Source organism: Parasteatoda tepidariorum, chromosome 1 (genome assembly GCF_982258835.1).
Source record: "Parasteatoda tepidariorum strain Cologne lab strain chromosome 1, Ptep-v5.0, whole genome shotgun sequence".
Lineage (NCBI taxonomy): Eukaryota > Metazoa > Arthropoda > Arachnida > Araneae > Theridiidae > Parasteatoda > Parasteatoda tepidariorum.
Window position 1 is genome coordinate 63,303,750 of NC_141755.1, and position 18,613 is coordinate 63,322,362.

Genomic DNA, 18,613 nt, shown 5'->3' on the forward strand with positions numbered 1-18,613 from the left:
TTAACAATATGAAAGCTGTAAGCAAAGATTATGACACACTTGTAATTTTTTACATGAACTTCGCCATCAATTTAACTATCAATCGTCTGTTTCCAAACGGAAAAATTCCCAGCATAAAGAATAAATAAATTATTCATATAGTACTATTTCATGCGAAAATAATTTGCTGTATATTATCGATGAAGTGAAAAACAACTAAGAATTCGCGATGACTAACATCCGTCTTGGAATCGTAGGATGTGGATTAACGGGAGTAATTACAGCTATGTTAGTTAAGCAGCGACTTCCTCAAATTAGTGTCATGATATTAGAGAAGTCAAGAGCAACTGGCAAGTTTTACTTTAGGAAAAATAATATATTTTCATTTATTGTTATTATTTTTCATTCCAAAACCTAAGTAAAATCGCTTCAAAAACATATTTTATAAGCATTTTTGTGTTTCAAAGAAAAATATCACCCCCATTGCCAATCAATCACTTTTGATCGAAAAAACTTTAAAGAAATAATTGAAACCACGAATTCTTATATATTACCGTACCTTAAGCATCTGATATTCCCCTTGATGACGAAACAAAATTATTACATTACAGTTTAGAATAAGCATACATTTTAAAATCATAGATAATTATAACAGTTTTCTTTTCATTAAACTCTGTTGGCATTGACATTAGTAAATTATGTGAAAGCTTAAAAAGAAATATTACTTGTACTTCAATATTAATGCTATTTTTTATAGCCAAGTTTAATTTAAATAATAATATACCAAACTTTGTTATTTTGTTTCAAAGGGTGAAATAATTTATCAGTGTTATTTTCTTGTTTCAAAATTCTTTTTCTCCAATTGTGGTAAATTTAACAGCTATAATGGTTTATTTTAAAGTTAAAACATGTTGTATATATACTTAAATTTTGTTTTTGCTTCTATATTTATTATTATTATGTAATTTTCAATATTTATGGTGTAAATTTTCATCTTTAATCAATGGACAACTTAAGTACCGTCATGTGGGGCTACTTTGTGCAGGATTTTTAATTCAAACTTTAGTAAAATTTATCAATATTAATATTCATAACAGGTCTCAGACGAGTGAATTTGATCAATATTAGCATTATTTGTATGTAATATTTATAAATAATAAGTCAAAACATACCTTGCACAAAGTAGCCCCCAAGTGGGGCTACTTTGTGCAGCGATAGGAATTCAGTTTAACAATCATGTTTTTAGTAAAATATTGATATAAAATTGTTGAAAAAGTAATTGTTGACATTTTTAATAACAAAAACATCAAGATATGTAAAGATATTACTTTGAAAATAATTTTCAGCGTTAAAAAACCATTTTTTATAAAGAATTTTTTCTTAAAAAGAATGTTTATTTCAAAACATTTGAGTTTAAACAAAAGGAATCCATCTTATCCTCGAAATCGGCAACTTTCCTGTTTGTGCGATTCAAGATATCGTTTTGTGATAAGCCTTAGATCAAAAAGTTGCAAAGGTACGCCCCATTCAGCCAGAAGTGCACAATACTTAGACAGAACTTGCTCTTCAGTTTCTGTCAAAATCACCTGATGTCCTATAAAATATATTTTTATGTGTTAAATCGTTTGATTAATTCATTAGAAAATCTTCGTAGAAGAAAAAGAATAGTTTACTAGCACGTTTCACGTGTTTCTTGTGAATTTTATTAGAGATACTATTTCTGTGGATTTTGTACTTCAGAGAAGCTTCTGCAATCGACATACCACCAGCAACTGCTTGCAATCATTGTTGCAGCTTTTCTAAAGTGTAATCACAGTAGTTTCTCGTTCCAGGTATTTTTTTATAACGTCTGATCATTTTTCTGTCGAAAAATAATGAATGAAACTTTGCACAAAGTAGCCCCTCAGTGCATTTTTTTTTCATTTTCCGTTTATGTGTTATTAATTTTCAAATTTTTTTAACGCTAACATGATATAATTGTTTATCAATATATGAATTAAAAAATTTGCACTTACGACAATTGTTTTGTCAACATCTTTGCATTTCACAGCTAAAGTTTCCACCCACACTTTTCGACGTCCGCCGTTCTCGGAAAGTTTTTGACATTGAATAAACAAAACACACTCTGAGATTGTTTTAAAATTCGAAAAAATTTTTGTAGCAATAGAGGAGACTTCTATCTTCAAATTCCACACATTTTTAGCATGAAAAAAACAAACAATAATACTGAATGGCAGCACTTGAAAAGTGCCAAATTCGAATTTGCACAAAGTAGCCCCACATGACGGTAGTTATATTAAGTGGACTTAAATGGTAAAAATCCTTATTCCCTCTTGCTATGCAAGATATTTGCAAAACCAACTGGAACAGTTGTTTTACTTAGTTTCTTAGCTCTGAGCCACAAGGAAATCTGATGTCAGCTTCTTGATATGTTAATTTGTAAACTGCAGTAGAAGAAATAAAAGCTTAGCTGGAGAACTTATTTATGCAAACAGGGTGTACAATAAGTTTTTATACAGTATTCATATCTTAATGGGTGAAAAATAAATTATTGTATTCAATAATTTATTTCATTAAATGTTGCGAAATACAAATTTTCAATCGCAAAGCTTTTAAAAGATAAAAATTCAAATAATATCCCTTGATTTTAAAATGAAGTGAGTGGAAAAAAGTGACAAAATTTTTTCAAGCTGCAGATACATTTGTCTAAGTTTTAAAACCATTGTATAATCCTTAAAATTATTGACAATGGTAAGTATTTATTTTAGGTATGCCTCTTAAAATCTTGGTTTGTAGATTTTGAAAAATATCTAGAATGATGTTTTGGGGAGCTTTTTCAAAAAGTGAAAAAAAAAAATTTTTTTTGTAAGAGAGTTAAAATTTGTACCAAAACTTGTTATTAATTTTAGAAAAGGTTTATTTGCTCACTCCTTGTAATGTTTTATTTAAAACAATGAGAGCCTATAGATACCCTTCATGTCACTCAAGGTTACACACATTAACAAAAACATTCACATATCTATACTAAAAATAAGTTTTAGAGTGTTTTACTTAACACTTTTTGCTTCTTGTTTTAGCTGCATTTAAACAATTCTATTTGAATAAAAAGCTCTATGACTTATATATATACAGGGTGATTCTAAAAAGATGGGCAAAATTTTAGGAAGTGATTGCACACACCCAAGCAAACAATTTTTATCAAAGAATGCATGGTCGAAAACAAAACGCAAAGGTGCTGGCACGTTTGGAAAGTTGTTTCATGCAAACGTGAAAGCTCCATTCCTATTGCGAGTTACTGCGCTGCATTACTTGTTGCCAAGCTATCTGCCGCTGCAGGCAAAGTTCGTGATATGTCTGGTGTGTTTCAGGATGTTTGCCTATCTTTTCTTTGCCGTTGTACTGCTTGCATAGCCGCTGCCGGCCACTGTTTTGAACACTTATTGTAATCACATGTCATTAAATTTGCTTTTATAACTTAACTTCATCGTTCTTTGTGTGTTTTTGCCCCATATAAGAACATAAACTTTGACGCCCTATAGCGGTTTTACGTTTTGTTTTCGACCATGCATTCTTGGATTAAAATTGTTTGCTTGGGTGTGTACTATCACTTCCTAAAATTTTGCCCATCTTTTTAGAATCACCCTGTATATATATATATATATATATATATATATATATATATATATATATATATATATATATATATATATATATATATATATATATATATATATATATATATATATATATTTATATATATATATATATATATTTATATATATATATATTTATATATATATATATATATATTTATATATATATATATATATATATATATACAGTCGACTCGTGTTATAACGACCCTGTGAAGGAGTCCCAATTCACATCCATAAAAGATAACGTTATTTTACTCTTGCTATAACGACCGTAAAAAAGGTCAACTCCTAATATAACGACCCTCTCTGAATTTGAACATCGCTCTTTTCTAACTTCCTATTGGAAAGTGGGGTTGAATGGTTGACCTTGAACAAGCACACATATGTTAAGTCCTCTTAACATGTAACTTCAACAAATTAATGCACATCAAAAAATTAATGTCTTCGTCTAATGAAGCCTCGTTTATGTTCCTCGGTTTACTCTTCTTTATAATACTGTAAATTATGTACATAAAAAAAAAATTCGTTATATATACCGCAAATTATGTACATCAAAAAATTAATTCATTAGAAACTAGATTTTTTTTGTCATACTATGTTTCTTAATCTGTACATAAAAAAAAAATTCGTTATATATACCGCAAATTATGTACATCAAAAAATTAATTCATTAGAAACTAGATTTTTTTTGTCATACTATGTTTCTTAATCTGTACTTTAAAATAAAATTCTTAATTGTTAACAGTTGTAATTCAATTGTTAAAATGTCATTATGTTTTATTAATGTATGCATCCTATCCTTTTTTGGTTTATAACATGTATACCACAAATAGTATGTGCATGCATTATGACGTTTAAAGCCCTTATGTGACCGATTTTCAAAGGAAATTTGCTCATTTTGATATAGCGACCATTTGATATTACGACCAGATTGGGGCAGTCCCGATGGGGTCGTTATAACGCGAGTCAACTGTATATATATATATATATATATATATTTATATATATATATATATATATATATATATATATATATATATATATATATATTTATATATATATATATTTATATATATATATATATATATATATATATATATATATATATTTATATATATATATATATATATATATATATATATATATATATATATATATATATATATATATATATATATATATATATATATATATATATATATATATACACTCATGGACAAAAAAAATAGTGCATCAAGAAGGAGTTGTCAAAATGGAACGAAATTTTGCATACGTAATCACTACTTTGGTATAAGTAAATGATTAGAAAATCAAAGAAAAAGGATAATTTATTTCGGAGAAAAAGGCGAAAAAACGGAGGAGTTAATACCCCGTTGGACCCCCACTTGCGCGAATGCACGATACGATGTGATCGGGCATTGAGGCATACAAGTTCTGTATGATGTCTAGAGATATTTCGTTCCGTATTTGCTGTAACCTTGCCTCTAGTTCATTCAAACTCTTGGGATGACCAACTCGCCATCCCAAATGATCCCAGATATGCTCGATGGGAGACAAATCTGGGGATCAGGCAGGCAAGGAAGGGTAGTAACACTACGGAGGCAGTCTTGTGACACCCTTGTCATATGAGGCCAAGCATTGTCTTATTGAAAAATGGCTCCTGGGAGCCGTTGCATGTGTGATAACACATGTGGTTGCAGGATTTCATGGACATACCGCTGGGCTGTCATGGTGCCACAGATCAATACTGGAGGTGACCGTGTATTATAGGCAGAGGCACCCCATACCATCACACCAGCTGGTGGAGCGGTGTGTTGCTGTACTGCAAAGGCAGGATTAAGGGGTTCACCACGGGGTCTCCACACAAACATGATTGTCATCACTGCTGAGATTGAATCTGGATTCGTCGACAACCTGGTTCCATTCCGCTGCAGTCCAGTTTCCTCACGGGCAGCACACGCAATGGGTGCCGCGATACCAACTGTCCTTCAGCCAGACGCCTTTGTATGGTTGAAGAAGACACAGGGTACCCTAGTGAAGGTGCTACCTGTGCCTGGATGGCGGCAGATGAAGCACTTGGCTGTATGTGTGCATTTCTCACGATGTGGCAGTCTTCTCGACGACTGGTCTGTCGAGGGCGTCCTGAGCCTGGTCTTCGTGTACATGACATCTATCGGGTCCCCTGCTCCCAACACCTCCTCACAACACAATCAGAGCGGCCTAATTGACGAGCTACTCGCCTAGCTGACCACCCATCTTCCATCATCCCAACGATTCTCTCCCTCTTAAAATGCGACAGCTGCTCATATTGTCTTGGAACACGGCATAATGGCATGTCTACCTCAGCTCTTCCTCTATAAATGATTCAGCACACTCAAGCAAGCTTTGGTTACCTGTTTTATAGTCCACAGAGTACAACGTTCAACGCCCTCTACCGGCTATACGTATTGCACAATCACGCTGCTTTTCTAATCATTTGCATATCTCCCCGACATGTACCTTCATTGCAAATTTCGTTACGATCCCGCAATTATTTCTTAGTGCGCTAATTTTTTTGTCCATGAGTGTATATATATATATATAGATAGATAGATAGATAGATATATAGTTTCTTTATAAATATATTTTATTTTTCAGGTGGTCGTATGTGTACTTCTAAAAGTTCTAAAGAAATTCCTGTTGATTTAGGAGCTCAGTTTATAACTAAAACAAAGAATTTAACTCCCGTTCAAGAAAAGTGAATAAGTTTTTTTTAATTATATATACATATATATATATCAGGGTTGGGTTTTTGACATGACAAGGGTATAATACTGGTTTAAACCGTCAAAAACTGAAGTTTGCCAAGAAAATATATAAACTTCAAAACTACCAACAGTTGCCATGCATTATATTGAAATTTAATTATACTATAGGTAATCAGCAGGTTTTAAAATATTTTTTAATTGAAATTAAGGTAAAATAACAGATTTAAAATCTCAGAAATTTATATTCAAATGCATGTGCAGAAAATTTTTGCATAAAAATTGTTTAAATATTTATATTTTGAAAAAAAAATTTTTTTTTTTTTTTGATATTTAAGAAAATTAAAAGTTTATTACTATGCATTTTTGACATATAAGGAACATATAACTAATATTTATAAGGAACTTACAAGTTATGTTGTATAAATATAAAACTTGATACAAGTGTATAAAAAAAAAATTTTTAATGTTGTACCGAATATCTTTATTATCCAGTATGTTAATTTGAATTTAAAAGTAGTTATATTTATGAGTAATAATAAATATAATTCATATTATTTATTTATAATTATTGCACTTATCATTTTAAAAAAAATTTTATCTCCTAATTTTTTTTCTCCACTTGTATTAAGAATACAAATAATGTATATCTTGAAAGCAAGAAGTAATTATTCAACAGCTGAATATTTAGATATTCAACAAAACTATATAGTATTCAGCAAAATGAAATTCACAAGTATTTGGATAAACTAAATTTTCAGCATAGTAAATGAATAGGCTGAATATACTGTAAATCGACACGAACTACTCTGTGTATTTAACAGAAAGCACTTAAATTTGTATTGTCTTATGTTAACTATGAATTAAGAGAAATTGAAGATTTAAAATTTAGAATTACTGATTTTTCTGGAAAACTAACAACCAATCACAAAAGTCAAACTAAACAGAAGAACATTACAGCCACTGATCCATGAAATATTTAAACAAATTATTATGGAAATTTTTTAATTATCCTAATTAAATGCGTAATTAAATACATAATGTCTAATTTTTAGTATAATCTATACTATACACTAAATTTGGTTATAAATAAATTTCTTAATAATATCACTGCAGATTTTCAATAACACATGAAAATGAATACATAATATTTCAAAAGATGTGAGTTTTCAAAAGTACAAGATCTTGGTTACTATTCAAAATATAAGTGTTTCTTCAAAATTTTAAATTTACTTTTTCTAGAACATATTTAGAAACACTATCCTTTATAAAAAAATATATAAATTTTATGTATTAATTAAATTTCACATATGAATATAGGTTTTTGACAGTGAGGTTTTTGACGTGACTGTTTAAACCGTCAAAAACTGTCACGTGTCAAAAACCTGCCAACCCTAATATATATATAATACAATAAAATGTTTTTTTTTTTTTTTTTTTTTTGATATTGTAAAATGAAATTAAATAATTGTCACTTGAAAAATGTAAAATGTGTTTCAGTTTAATTTCTTCACAGAAGTAATTAAGTAAACTATAGATAATAAAGGTGATAACAATATGTACAAAATATTGTATTTATTTAAAACTAATTATCAGTGCAGCTTTAATTTTTCTATAATTTTTAAAAATTTTTAATACATTTTTTTAAACTTAAGCTTTCTCTTGTTATGTCATGGGATGATATAATATTAATTTTAATATTTCATTCAGTCTCTATACAGAATTGTTAAGCAATGGGATCTTGGAACCTTTACAAAAAGTTGTTGAAGGGTTACGGATGACGCCCTCTACTGTTGGAAATTTTGTCGCTCCCAACGGAACTGGTTCAATTGTTAAATATTTTTTGCAAAAGTCAGGTAGATACTAGGTTTTGCATTTCTGTTTTTTTTCTACTTAATATATTAAACAAGTATTATAAAATCATAAATTTAGAATATTTAACTTTGTTTGTTATAGAGCAATAGGCTTTTAGCATCAAGAATGATTTGTTTTGATTTTATTAACTTAAAAGTTGAATATCTACATAAGATTACTATAAAATTTTAAGTACACTCTATCCATATCTGTTGATTTTTATTGGAACAATTTCGATTCTTGTTTTTCACTCTTAAATTTCTCTAACATTGTTATAAACCCATGTTATTTCAAAAACATCAATCTTTAATTTTTTGTAAATGAAATAATTAGCTAATATCCAGATAACGTAGTTAATACCTAGATTGAATTTTAATTATTTTCTTTTAAACTTTCGAGGGTATATGAAATTTGCGAAATAGTGCACTCATTGATGTTCAAAAAGAGGTTAAAAGCTTGATTACCCTAATGTTAATCTTAGGTTTTAAAATTTTTATCACAGCTTTTGAATTTAATCATCATATAAAAAAAATTGTGTGTGATTATAAAAATTTTTAATTCAATAATGCAAAAAAATTAGTTTTATGAATTGTGCATTTTTTAATTTAAAAATAACCGAAATTGTAGTCATTATGTTTTAAAATAATAAGTGAAAAAATTTTAAAAATTACTTAATAAATGTTTTGGAAAAATTACTCAAATGGATTATTTTTTCAGAAAAATTATTGATGGATTTTCAATTATTGTTATTTGAATGATTTTCGATTATTGAAAATATGGCTTTGTTTTGATAAAAAAGAAGGATTTTTATATAAAATAATAAACTTTTTAAGTTGTCAGTTCTGTCTATTCTATCAATTACTTAAAAAAAGTATTTTGGAATATAAATTTATATAGATTAACAGGATGTAAAAATTTTTATTCACTAACTTATTATCTCATTATTACTATTTTAAATCTTTATAGATATTTTGTTTTATTTTTCACAAATAATTTATTTATTTCAGTCAAAATTTGTCATTTAAGATGTTTCCCATTACAAAACTGTTAAAAAAAAATTTGCAGTTGTCTTAAACTTAACAGTTTTTATACATGGATTTTTTATTATTGGAATTACCGTCATAAAATTTGCTTTTACTCTTCCTAAAGTAATTAAAGCATCATCTTAATAACTTTAAGAGTAAAAATAACATTTTGAGATCTAAACTTTTGACCTGCTCGATTAATAATCTTGGATACATTTTTCTAGATTTCCGTAACACTTGGGTATATATTGAAAAATTCACAACAAAGAAATGTATCAGAGTACCTAAATTTTGTCTGCACTAATTAAATATATCAAAGATATGTCCTTCAAATCATTAAAATTGCATCTCAGTATACAAAATTCTTACTTTTAATTTAAGTTATTCAAGTTATTTTATTTTTCTGTTGACTGTTTCTTTTATTTTATTTTTACTTAGTCAAAGTTAAACTATGAATTTCCTTAAAATTGTTCTTTTCTTTTGTTTTTAAGATTTAGATTAGTTTTTGATACATTTTAAATATATGATTATTTATTCATGAAAATGTATCCTATTTATCGGTGGCTGAGCTTCCTTTAAGTTGTGTAACAGTTTACCAATTTCTATATAATTATTGATGCTAATATTTTTTCAATTATTAAAAAAATATGGTTTTATTACTGTTACAAGTTGTTTGACATTGTGTATTAAAATTTTTCTAGGTTGTGAAGCACTTTTCAAACATCGAGTAATTAAAGTAAATTCTTCAAATAAAAAATGGATTTTGGAATATGATAATGGATCAAGTCATGAATTTGATGCAGTAGTTTTGACTATACCGATTCCTCAAATTTTGCAGCTAAATGGACTATCTAACCTACTTCAGGGTAAAAAATATTATGATATTTACGTCAATTTACATTTAAAAGAAAAGGGATTGTTTATCTTTTATTAATAAAGTAATCAAAGGATATCTCATAACAATATCCTTTGAATTGATATTGTGTTGTAAATGCGTAAAAAGAAGCAAGAAGTTTTAATTACCCTTTTTTACAAATTTCAGGAAATTTATCTTATGTATAGATTTCTTATAATAACATAAAAAGTAAATGTTTAGCTAGCATGCAAGCCAAAGGATAGTTTTCTGTGTGTGGGACTGCGAGGAGCTTAAACTTCATTTTTTTAAATTATAATTTTTTGATTTTGTAGTATATTATGATACAAAATTTATTCACTTTAACTTCTATGATAAAAAGTATCACAATACCAGAAATCAACCTTTTAAAATAAAAAATTATCTACAGGAATAAAAATGTACAAAACCCAAATTATTTATGTCCTTTAAGAATAAAAAGACACACTTTTTTTTTTTCTTTCAAAAAATAGTTCATACTCATAAAGAAGAAAATATTTTTATATGCTCACATAGAAATGGTCTCATTTTATAATAATATGCGTTGATTAATTGGAAGTTTTAAATTATATGAAAAATGAGATAGAATAACAATATCTTTTTTCCTTCCTAAATAACAAAAAATTTTGCTTAAATGACTATCAAATCCTTGCCACATAGCATGATTACAGTAGCCAAGCAAATTTCATTACATTGTAAAAAACGGGGCATTTTTTAAGTAGAAAAAAAAATACACAGACAAAAAACAAAACCCCAAGGTGATAACTGTGTATAAAATTTGTCTCCATAAATTAGCTAACCCTGACCTTATTTCTAGTTCTTTTTTTTTCAATCTGAGTAAAAATTTAAAAAAAGAAGAATTTGAATTTTATGCTTAATTTCATCTCTTTAATAATTTTTGTTTCATGTTTTCATAGATTATTACCCAAAATTGGAGGCTGTTGAGTACTGCTCCAGATTTGCACTTGGATTATTCTATGATACAGAATGTGACTTTTCTGTAAAATTTCCTGATTCTGCTAAATTTTTTCCTAATGATCCAGTGATAGCTTATTACTCCATTAATCATCAAAACCAAAGTAAGCTGTTTAAATGTTTTATCAACACATCTGTTAGTTGTTTTCTTAATTACTAAAATATGGTAAAGTCTGTAAGATTAATTTTATTAAGGATCTCTAATCATATAGATTTTAGCCTCATAGGAATATAAATATTGAAATGTATTCCTATAAATAGAATGACAGCATTGGCCACTATAGCCCCTAAGGAATTTTGCAATATTATGCAAAAATTCACTGGTTTCTCAGAATCGCTGTAGCAAGTCTTTAAAATACTAAATTATAATTAAAGATATATCTGACCTAAATATGTTCATTTTAAATTTAAAAAAACTGAACAGACAGAAGAAAGTTAGTCACAACAATAATATTTTTCAATTAGGTTAAGACCCCCAAGCTTAAAACAGCAGAGCTAAACGTAAACAGATACGACAACACTCTCAAAGAGAGAATTAAATGAAAGATACAGTAAAAGAAATTGTACATGGTACACGTGGCTTAATTGTGGCATGGCAAGCATGTTTCTAAAGAAGTACAATAAATTGAGTGTGTTGTCGTATCCGTTTACATTTAGCTCTGCTGTTTTAAGTTTGGAGCTCTCAACCTAATTGATATTATCATTACTGTGACTAAGTTTATTCTTTCTGAACCTTTTTTTTTTAATTTAAAATGTACGCATTTATATCATACATCTTCAATTATAATTTAGTATTTTAAAGTAGTGTTGCAGCAATTCCGAGAAACCAGTGAATTTTTACGTAATATTGAAAAATTTCTTAGAGGTCATAGTGGCCAATGCCGTCATTCTATTTATAGGAATAAGTTTCAATATTTTGTTATGAAAACTGTAAAAAAATATAGGTTAATGTTATAAATCTTCAGCTTCAATGATTGAAAAAAAAGAGTATTTCTTATTATAATCTATAATTATTGTTTATAAATAGTAGAGACACAGTTATAGTTTGTCTAAGCTAACAACTCCTCCAGCCACAAAGTCTGAGGCTGCCTGATGCTATGCAATCACGACTGGTGCATTTTAGGGAGGGTAGCTACACTCGAGGACTAACACAATAGGCCAGGGTGATTCCTTTTCTCTCACCGATCCGAGCCGAAACCACTCCAAACCAGTGGCCCCGCACCGCCACTTTAAATAGTCATACCTCGTTACCATAGTCACCGCCACAGGTCCAGACGGACGTCTGGGGGAGTTCTTATTTTAGACAAACTATATCTGAACAACGAAAACATAAATAAAATTGAATAAGTCATAATGCTTCTATTAATCAGAAATTTTTATTATCCTAATAGGAAAAAAATATCACATGATGTTTTAAGGAGCAAACATTTTTAAATATATTTTAGATCTTTACTCAAAAAACTCTAGGATGGGAAAATTTCGTTGGGCACAGTAATTATCTTCCTAACTTCGCTTGCACAATAGGCTCCTGTAGAAACTAACTTCGCTGCCCTCCTGTAGAAAGATAGATCATAATAAGTTTAAGAGAAAATTAATAATTTTTTTATAAAAAAATAAATTATGTCAGAACTAAATGTGGATATAATCTACATACTAAAGAATAAATGTAGACAAAAATGAATTAAATGTAATACATTGTGATATAGAAACAAAAATCATAAGTATCAGTAACTAAACCATTACTTAAAGTAAATGGACATTTAAAAGCACTTTAGTCTCTGCAATAAATGAAATGAAAAACAATGCTTTCATTGCAATTTGATGAATAAGGGGAAAAAAATTCCAATCAAGAATGTTAATAAGTTTATGTTGAGCATAATTTTCCAATTAACCATTCGGACATATTAAGAAAAAAATTTTGATAGCAAAATGCTAAGTTTCTTTTTCATATGACAACTAAAAGACTTAAATCTGAACAATGAGTAAATAGTGGACAGTTCCTAAATCTGAACTATCGTATGTTTTCGATTTTTAAGAATTATAAGTTTTATCATTATTAAAAACAATAAATTTCCAAAATGACTAAATTTTGAAGTGTATCAAAACTTAACTATCAAAAATAACTCCTGAATTAAATTAATATTATCACAACTTGATTGACTGCAATCTGAAAATCGAGTGCAATACAACTTCATATTTTTAGGTAATGAAAACATTTGACATTGAATAGGTCTAGTTTTTCTTCTTTTCAGGGAAAGAAATTTAAAAAAAAATTCAAATGATTCTTTTAAAATCGCTTGTTTGTAAAAATGGTATGTTCTGAACAAACGAAATCAGAAATAACAGGACAAATAAGGACAGAATATTTTATATATGGATAACTACAAATCCCGCCTCTTATGTATACTATTGTCAACAACATAAAAACATATCTTAAACTATAACAGTTTTATTTATTATCATTTTATATTTTAAATTCACAAATTTGATAGACTACTAGTTTATTTAAGATAAATAATTTCTACACATGAAGATTTCTATAGAAAGAGATTTCTCTTCTTCAAATAGATTTCTTATCCGTATATTAATTTAGACTGATATATACAATGATTTTCTGCTGATATATATTTTTCATTGTATATTATTTTATTCTAACAATGTAAACTTTTTTTATAACAAATTTATGTTATTCAAATCTGAAATACTCCTTACCAGCACTTAAACCCAATTCTAAATCCAATCTGATTCTATTTAAATTCTAGAAACTAAAATGAGAAATTGTTTGCATAAAATTAACAACACGCAATTGCTTGGTTATGAGTCTTACCCCTATTTAATTGTTATCCTTATAAGAAGATTCTTTAAAATATACATAGCATGTGCTAGTTATAAATTATAGATTTGTTTTAATCCTAATTTTGTAATTTTCTTTGCAAACTTGTATTTCTTGTTGGTTAATTTTCCAGCTGCAAAGACCACCATAGTAGTTCATTCAACTAAAGAATTCGGGAAGTCTAATATTGAGCAAGAGTCTGAAATTGTTCAGAATTTAATTATGGATCGTCTAACAGAACTGATGCCAGGATTGCCAAACCCTTCAGAAATAAAGTTTCATAAATGGAGATACTCACAAGTAAAGTTTGCTTTGTGTTAAACCTGTTATAACAAAGTTATTTTTTTAGATAAGAATTCAGTTAGTCAGTAAACAATTACATCATTCATCAGTTGATGATCAACTTCATCTTCTCTCAAATGTAGAGAAAATGCTTGTTCCTTAACAACAAACTCCAGATTGTGGTAGGAGGAGTATTTAAGGCAGACTGGCTTCATCTCTTATACACCTAAATAGATGCATATCTTTAAGGGGGGAAAACATGCTTTGCTGAACTAAATTGAAAAATGCAACACTTTACTTTTGTGATGAACCCTTATGACAAATGATAGTCCCCCTATGCTCGAAGTTTGCATTTGCCTTGAAAGTTTTTGCACCTTATAATTGGGGTTTGTTGATTTAAATCAGCTTGTTTTCAATTATATGATTTTTTTTTTATAGAAACCAATGAAATTTTCAAATTATTTTAAGATAAGACTGTTTTAAATTTTATTGATTTTAATAGTTTTAAAATTTACTGTAAATATATTGCTATGTAATAAGTTCAATGGACAAAATTGCAATGGTAATTTAGTGTGAAATGAATTACACTATATTTAAATAACATTTGTCGTTTCAAAAACCATTCTTGTAGATTTTTCAAAATACAAACCATATGAACAAAGTATAAATTTCTTGCAATAATTTTTAATTAAAAGAATTAATTTTGATTAATTTTTTAAAGCATATTTTTCAATAGTAAATTATGACACATCCCCATTCCATTCTTAATAAATTTCAGTCATACATTTGCATACAAATCTTAATGCTAGTTTGAAATTCATTTTTCAATAATTTTACTTGTTATATACAGTAGAACACATTTATCTTGAATTTCTCATAACATAAACTAATTTTCTATTCCCTGTCAAATTGTGTACGGATATATTTTACACGCGAAATATCTTTTAAGGTAAACTCGAATTTCAGTTACTTCGAAAAAATTTTTACTTTTAATCTGAACAGAAAATTTATTTCTCCTTGAACAGGTAATAGAAAACTGATCAAACACAGTTCTATATCTATAAGGGTAGGTTTTTTGAATGCTTTGTTATAATGCTGATAACTGCAAGATTACAGCAGTCAAATGAAAGAGTTGTATGAATGTGTTGAGAGGGTGGGGGCATTACAGTAAACAACATAAGCCCTTTTGTACTCTAAATAAGAATAGAGTTTTCTTCCACCAGATGGGTGTGAATTTAAAGAAGCATGTTTTCCCGAGGAATGACCATCTATATTATTAATCCTTTGTTCAACATGAGTAGTCATTTCTCTCACACAGCCTGTTATATTAAATTGATTTTACTGAATTATATTTTTACAGATGAAGAGGTATGGAACTAAAATTTTCTTAAATTTCACTGGCGAATACTTTGGTTTAAATATCTCTGATAGATGCTTAGTAAACAAAGAAAACTGTCTGTTCTTTTGAAATGCAAATACTTTTAGATACAGTTGTCAAGGTAAGGTGACTTTTAGAAAGCATGTATAAATAAAAAACCAAAACAAAGAGCTATTATCAGTCATTTTGTAAGTTTTCCTCACTAATTAGTGCAATAATTCACTTAACTTTTCTTAGTTAGTTTTCAGTAATTTTTTTCTTTTCTTCTGCAGAATTTAAAAATAAAAATTTAATAGAGCATCGAATGCAAGTAATACTCTTTTTGAATTTCGTCCTAACTATTTTTTTCCTTCCGCAGAATTTAAAAAAAAAAAAAAATTTATAGAGCATCGAACGCAAGTACTCTTTTTGAATTTTGCCCAAACTATTTTTTTTCTTCTTTAAAACTTTTTTTTTTTTAAGAAATGGTTGTATTAATTAAGAAGTTATTAATTAAAAATAAACTGCAAAATAAAAACATTTATTGAAATGAAATATATATTTACGTATACATATAATAGAAAATATCTGTGTATTGTTCAATTTTCAATAAAAAAATTTCTGTCCCCCTTCAAGCTGATGTTAACAAGGCTTGACTGTACTGTTCTTTAACAGGGTATATAGCCAAATTTTTCTATAAAAATAAGCACTAAAAATGTTTTATTTTGTATTGTTACTATTGCATAAAATTAACAAAATGCAAAATTATTTTAAATGACTTATCAACATGATAAATAGTGTTGGCTCATTAGATTTTTCAAATTAATTACTTTATTCAATTATATGAAAATTAGATCAACTTATAAAAGGGATTAACAATTAGTAAAACTTAGAAAATCAAATTTTGGAAAATTGAGCACTTTTTTACAGAGACCCATTGGAATAAAGCACCCTTACAAAAAGCTATGCAAGAACTTATAAAAAGTCAGATTTAAATTAAATAAGTTTATTTTTTTAAAATTATACTGAAATTACCATATCCCAAAAATAAAAGAAACTGAAAAGCAGGCTTCACTCTTTTGATCATGACAGATGAGGTAACTTGTCTTTCAAGAATATTTGCTGTGCTGTTATTTTTTCACGTAAAATAAACAAGAATGAATTAGTATTTTGTTTCAATTTTAGCGCCGCTTAACGCTTTATTCACAGGATTGACCTAAGGTGCATAAATTTAATCATCTACCATTATAATCAACTTTATAAGTATGGCAGCCTGTCCCAGAACTAAAGTGCACCCACAGATTTTGCATTGAATTTAGATATACTAATAAATCACTTAATAAAAAACAGTTAAATCAACTCATACTCGTAATTCTAGTGTCATCATAGACCTGAAAATTCAGATTTTTAGTTAGTAACCACTTTTTTCTCGAACTTAATTAGTTGGTGACCAATACCGTTAAGTCCCTTCCATTTAATAGCCACTTCGCTGACTTTTTTTTTGCTTGAATTAGTTAATAATTATAATACACACTAAGACTTTAAAAAGTTAATTCAACAAAAATATAAATAAATGTGACAAAATTTAGTTTAACTTAATTTAAAAGAACTTTTTGCATTGATGCAATTTAGGAAAAAAATGGCAGACTGCTTATTTAAGTTGCCATTTTTTTTTGTCAACTAGGCAATGGCCAGGGGTGATCGTGCTCCGGAAAAAATCTAGATTTCCGCTAACAGTGATCTGGAAGTTTCCGGAGATCAAAGGTCCAGATGTTTCAAAATATCATTTATCACAGAAGTTTCCGGAAATCAAATTTTCAAAGGTGGAACTTAAAAACACTATTTTATTTGTTTGTAAGGGAGAGCCAGAGAGATACTTTATAAGCTTATATTCATGATTAATATTCATTTTTTATCAGTAAATATTTGTTATAATCATAAACCCAAGAAAGAAAGACATATTTGTAAATTTTAATTACTTTTCCAGGTCATCATAGGTATGTGTAAAATTTTAAATATATTTTAAGTAAACTAAGAAATATAGGAAAAAAACCTTGTTTAAATTTTTTTTTTCAATTTAAACTGTTTTTTGTTTTTTTTTTTAACTCAAGAAATTTTCTGGAATTTTGACTTGGGCTCACTATCACCCCTGGATGGCTATCTTCAGGTCTATATGATAGCGTATTGAAAATAGGAGTATCATAAAAATCTTTGAGGAAAAGGCCGAAAAAAGTATTCAACGTCAAGTTACAATAACCAGTTTGAATAACCATGTAAAATGAGCTGAAAAAACTATCATTCAATGACTTGAAATCAGAATGGAAACGTCTCGAATTGCATGCACTATAAAGTCTAAATTGCCGCATTGCATTAAAAATATCTAAATTTGTAAAACCATGTGAAGGAAATTGATAGCTGCTGAAAATTAGCATTCAGCGACAATATAATCATCACAAAACAATCTCTTCTAAAATTAGCAGCGCCTGGAAGAACACACAAATGTTCACAAAAATGGTGTTTATACTAAAAGTCTACATTAAGAAATTATCACAAAATCAGAGATCTGAAAAATAAAACCTGGTTCAACCTCTGAGAGCAATAAATTGTAGCATATTTTTTTCCCCATTTTAAACCCATCTTCTGTTTCAAAATTTGATCTACATTTTTTATAGATATTTTGAACATTAAGATATGCAATTTTCCATCATATTTCATTTTAATTATTTTTTCTTTTCACAAATATAATACTCTACTTATGGTAAATAGGTAATAATAAAACTATTTACTTTACTCCAAACAGGTTGAGAAAAACTTGAAAGAAAAAGGACATTTAGAAATTTCAAAATGTCCTCAAATGATCCTTGGAGGAGATGGTTTTACACGCTCTACATTTGAAGGTTGTATATTGTCAGCTGAAAGCATTGTTAGTGAAATTGAAAATAATGTTACATTGTAAAAAAAAATATTTTGATATAAAATATTAAAATAAAAAGACACCAAAATGATTCACTAAAAC

The 18,613-nt window shown here is 28.0% G+C and overlaps 1 protein-coding gene across 1 annotated transcript; it reads left to right on the plus strand.

Moving 5' to 3' along the window:
- The first annotated feature begins 46 nt into the window (after positions 1-46).
- LOC107444555 (renalase) lies at positions 47-18,612 on the plus strand. Its single transcript, XM_043038751.3, has 7 exons — positions 47-329; positions 6,273-6,372; positions 8,090-8,235; positions 9,960-10,124; positions 11,068-11,229; positions 14,092-14,258; positions 18,398-18,612. The coding sequence occupies exons 1-7, from the start codon at positions 209-211 to the stop codon at positions 18,551-18,553; spliced, it is 1,017 nt and encodes a 338-aa protein (XP_042894685.1). The 5' UTR covers positions 47-208; the 3' UTR covers positions 18,554-18,612.
- The last annotated feature ends 1 nt before the right edge of the window (position 18,613 follows it).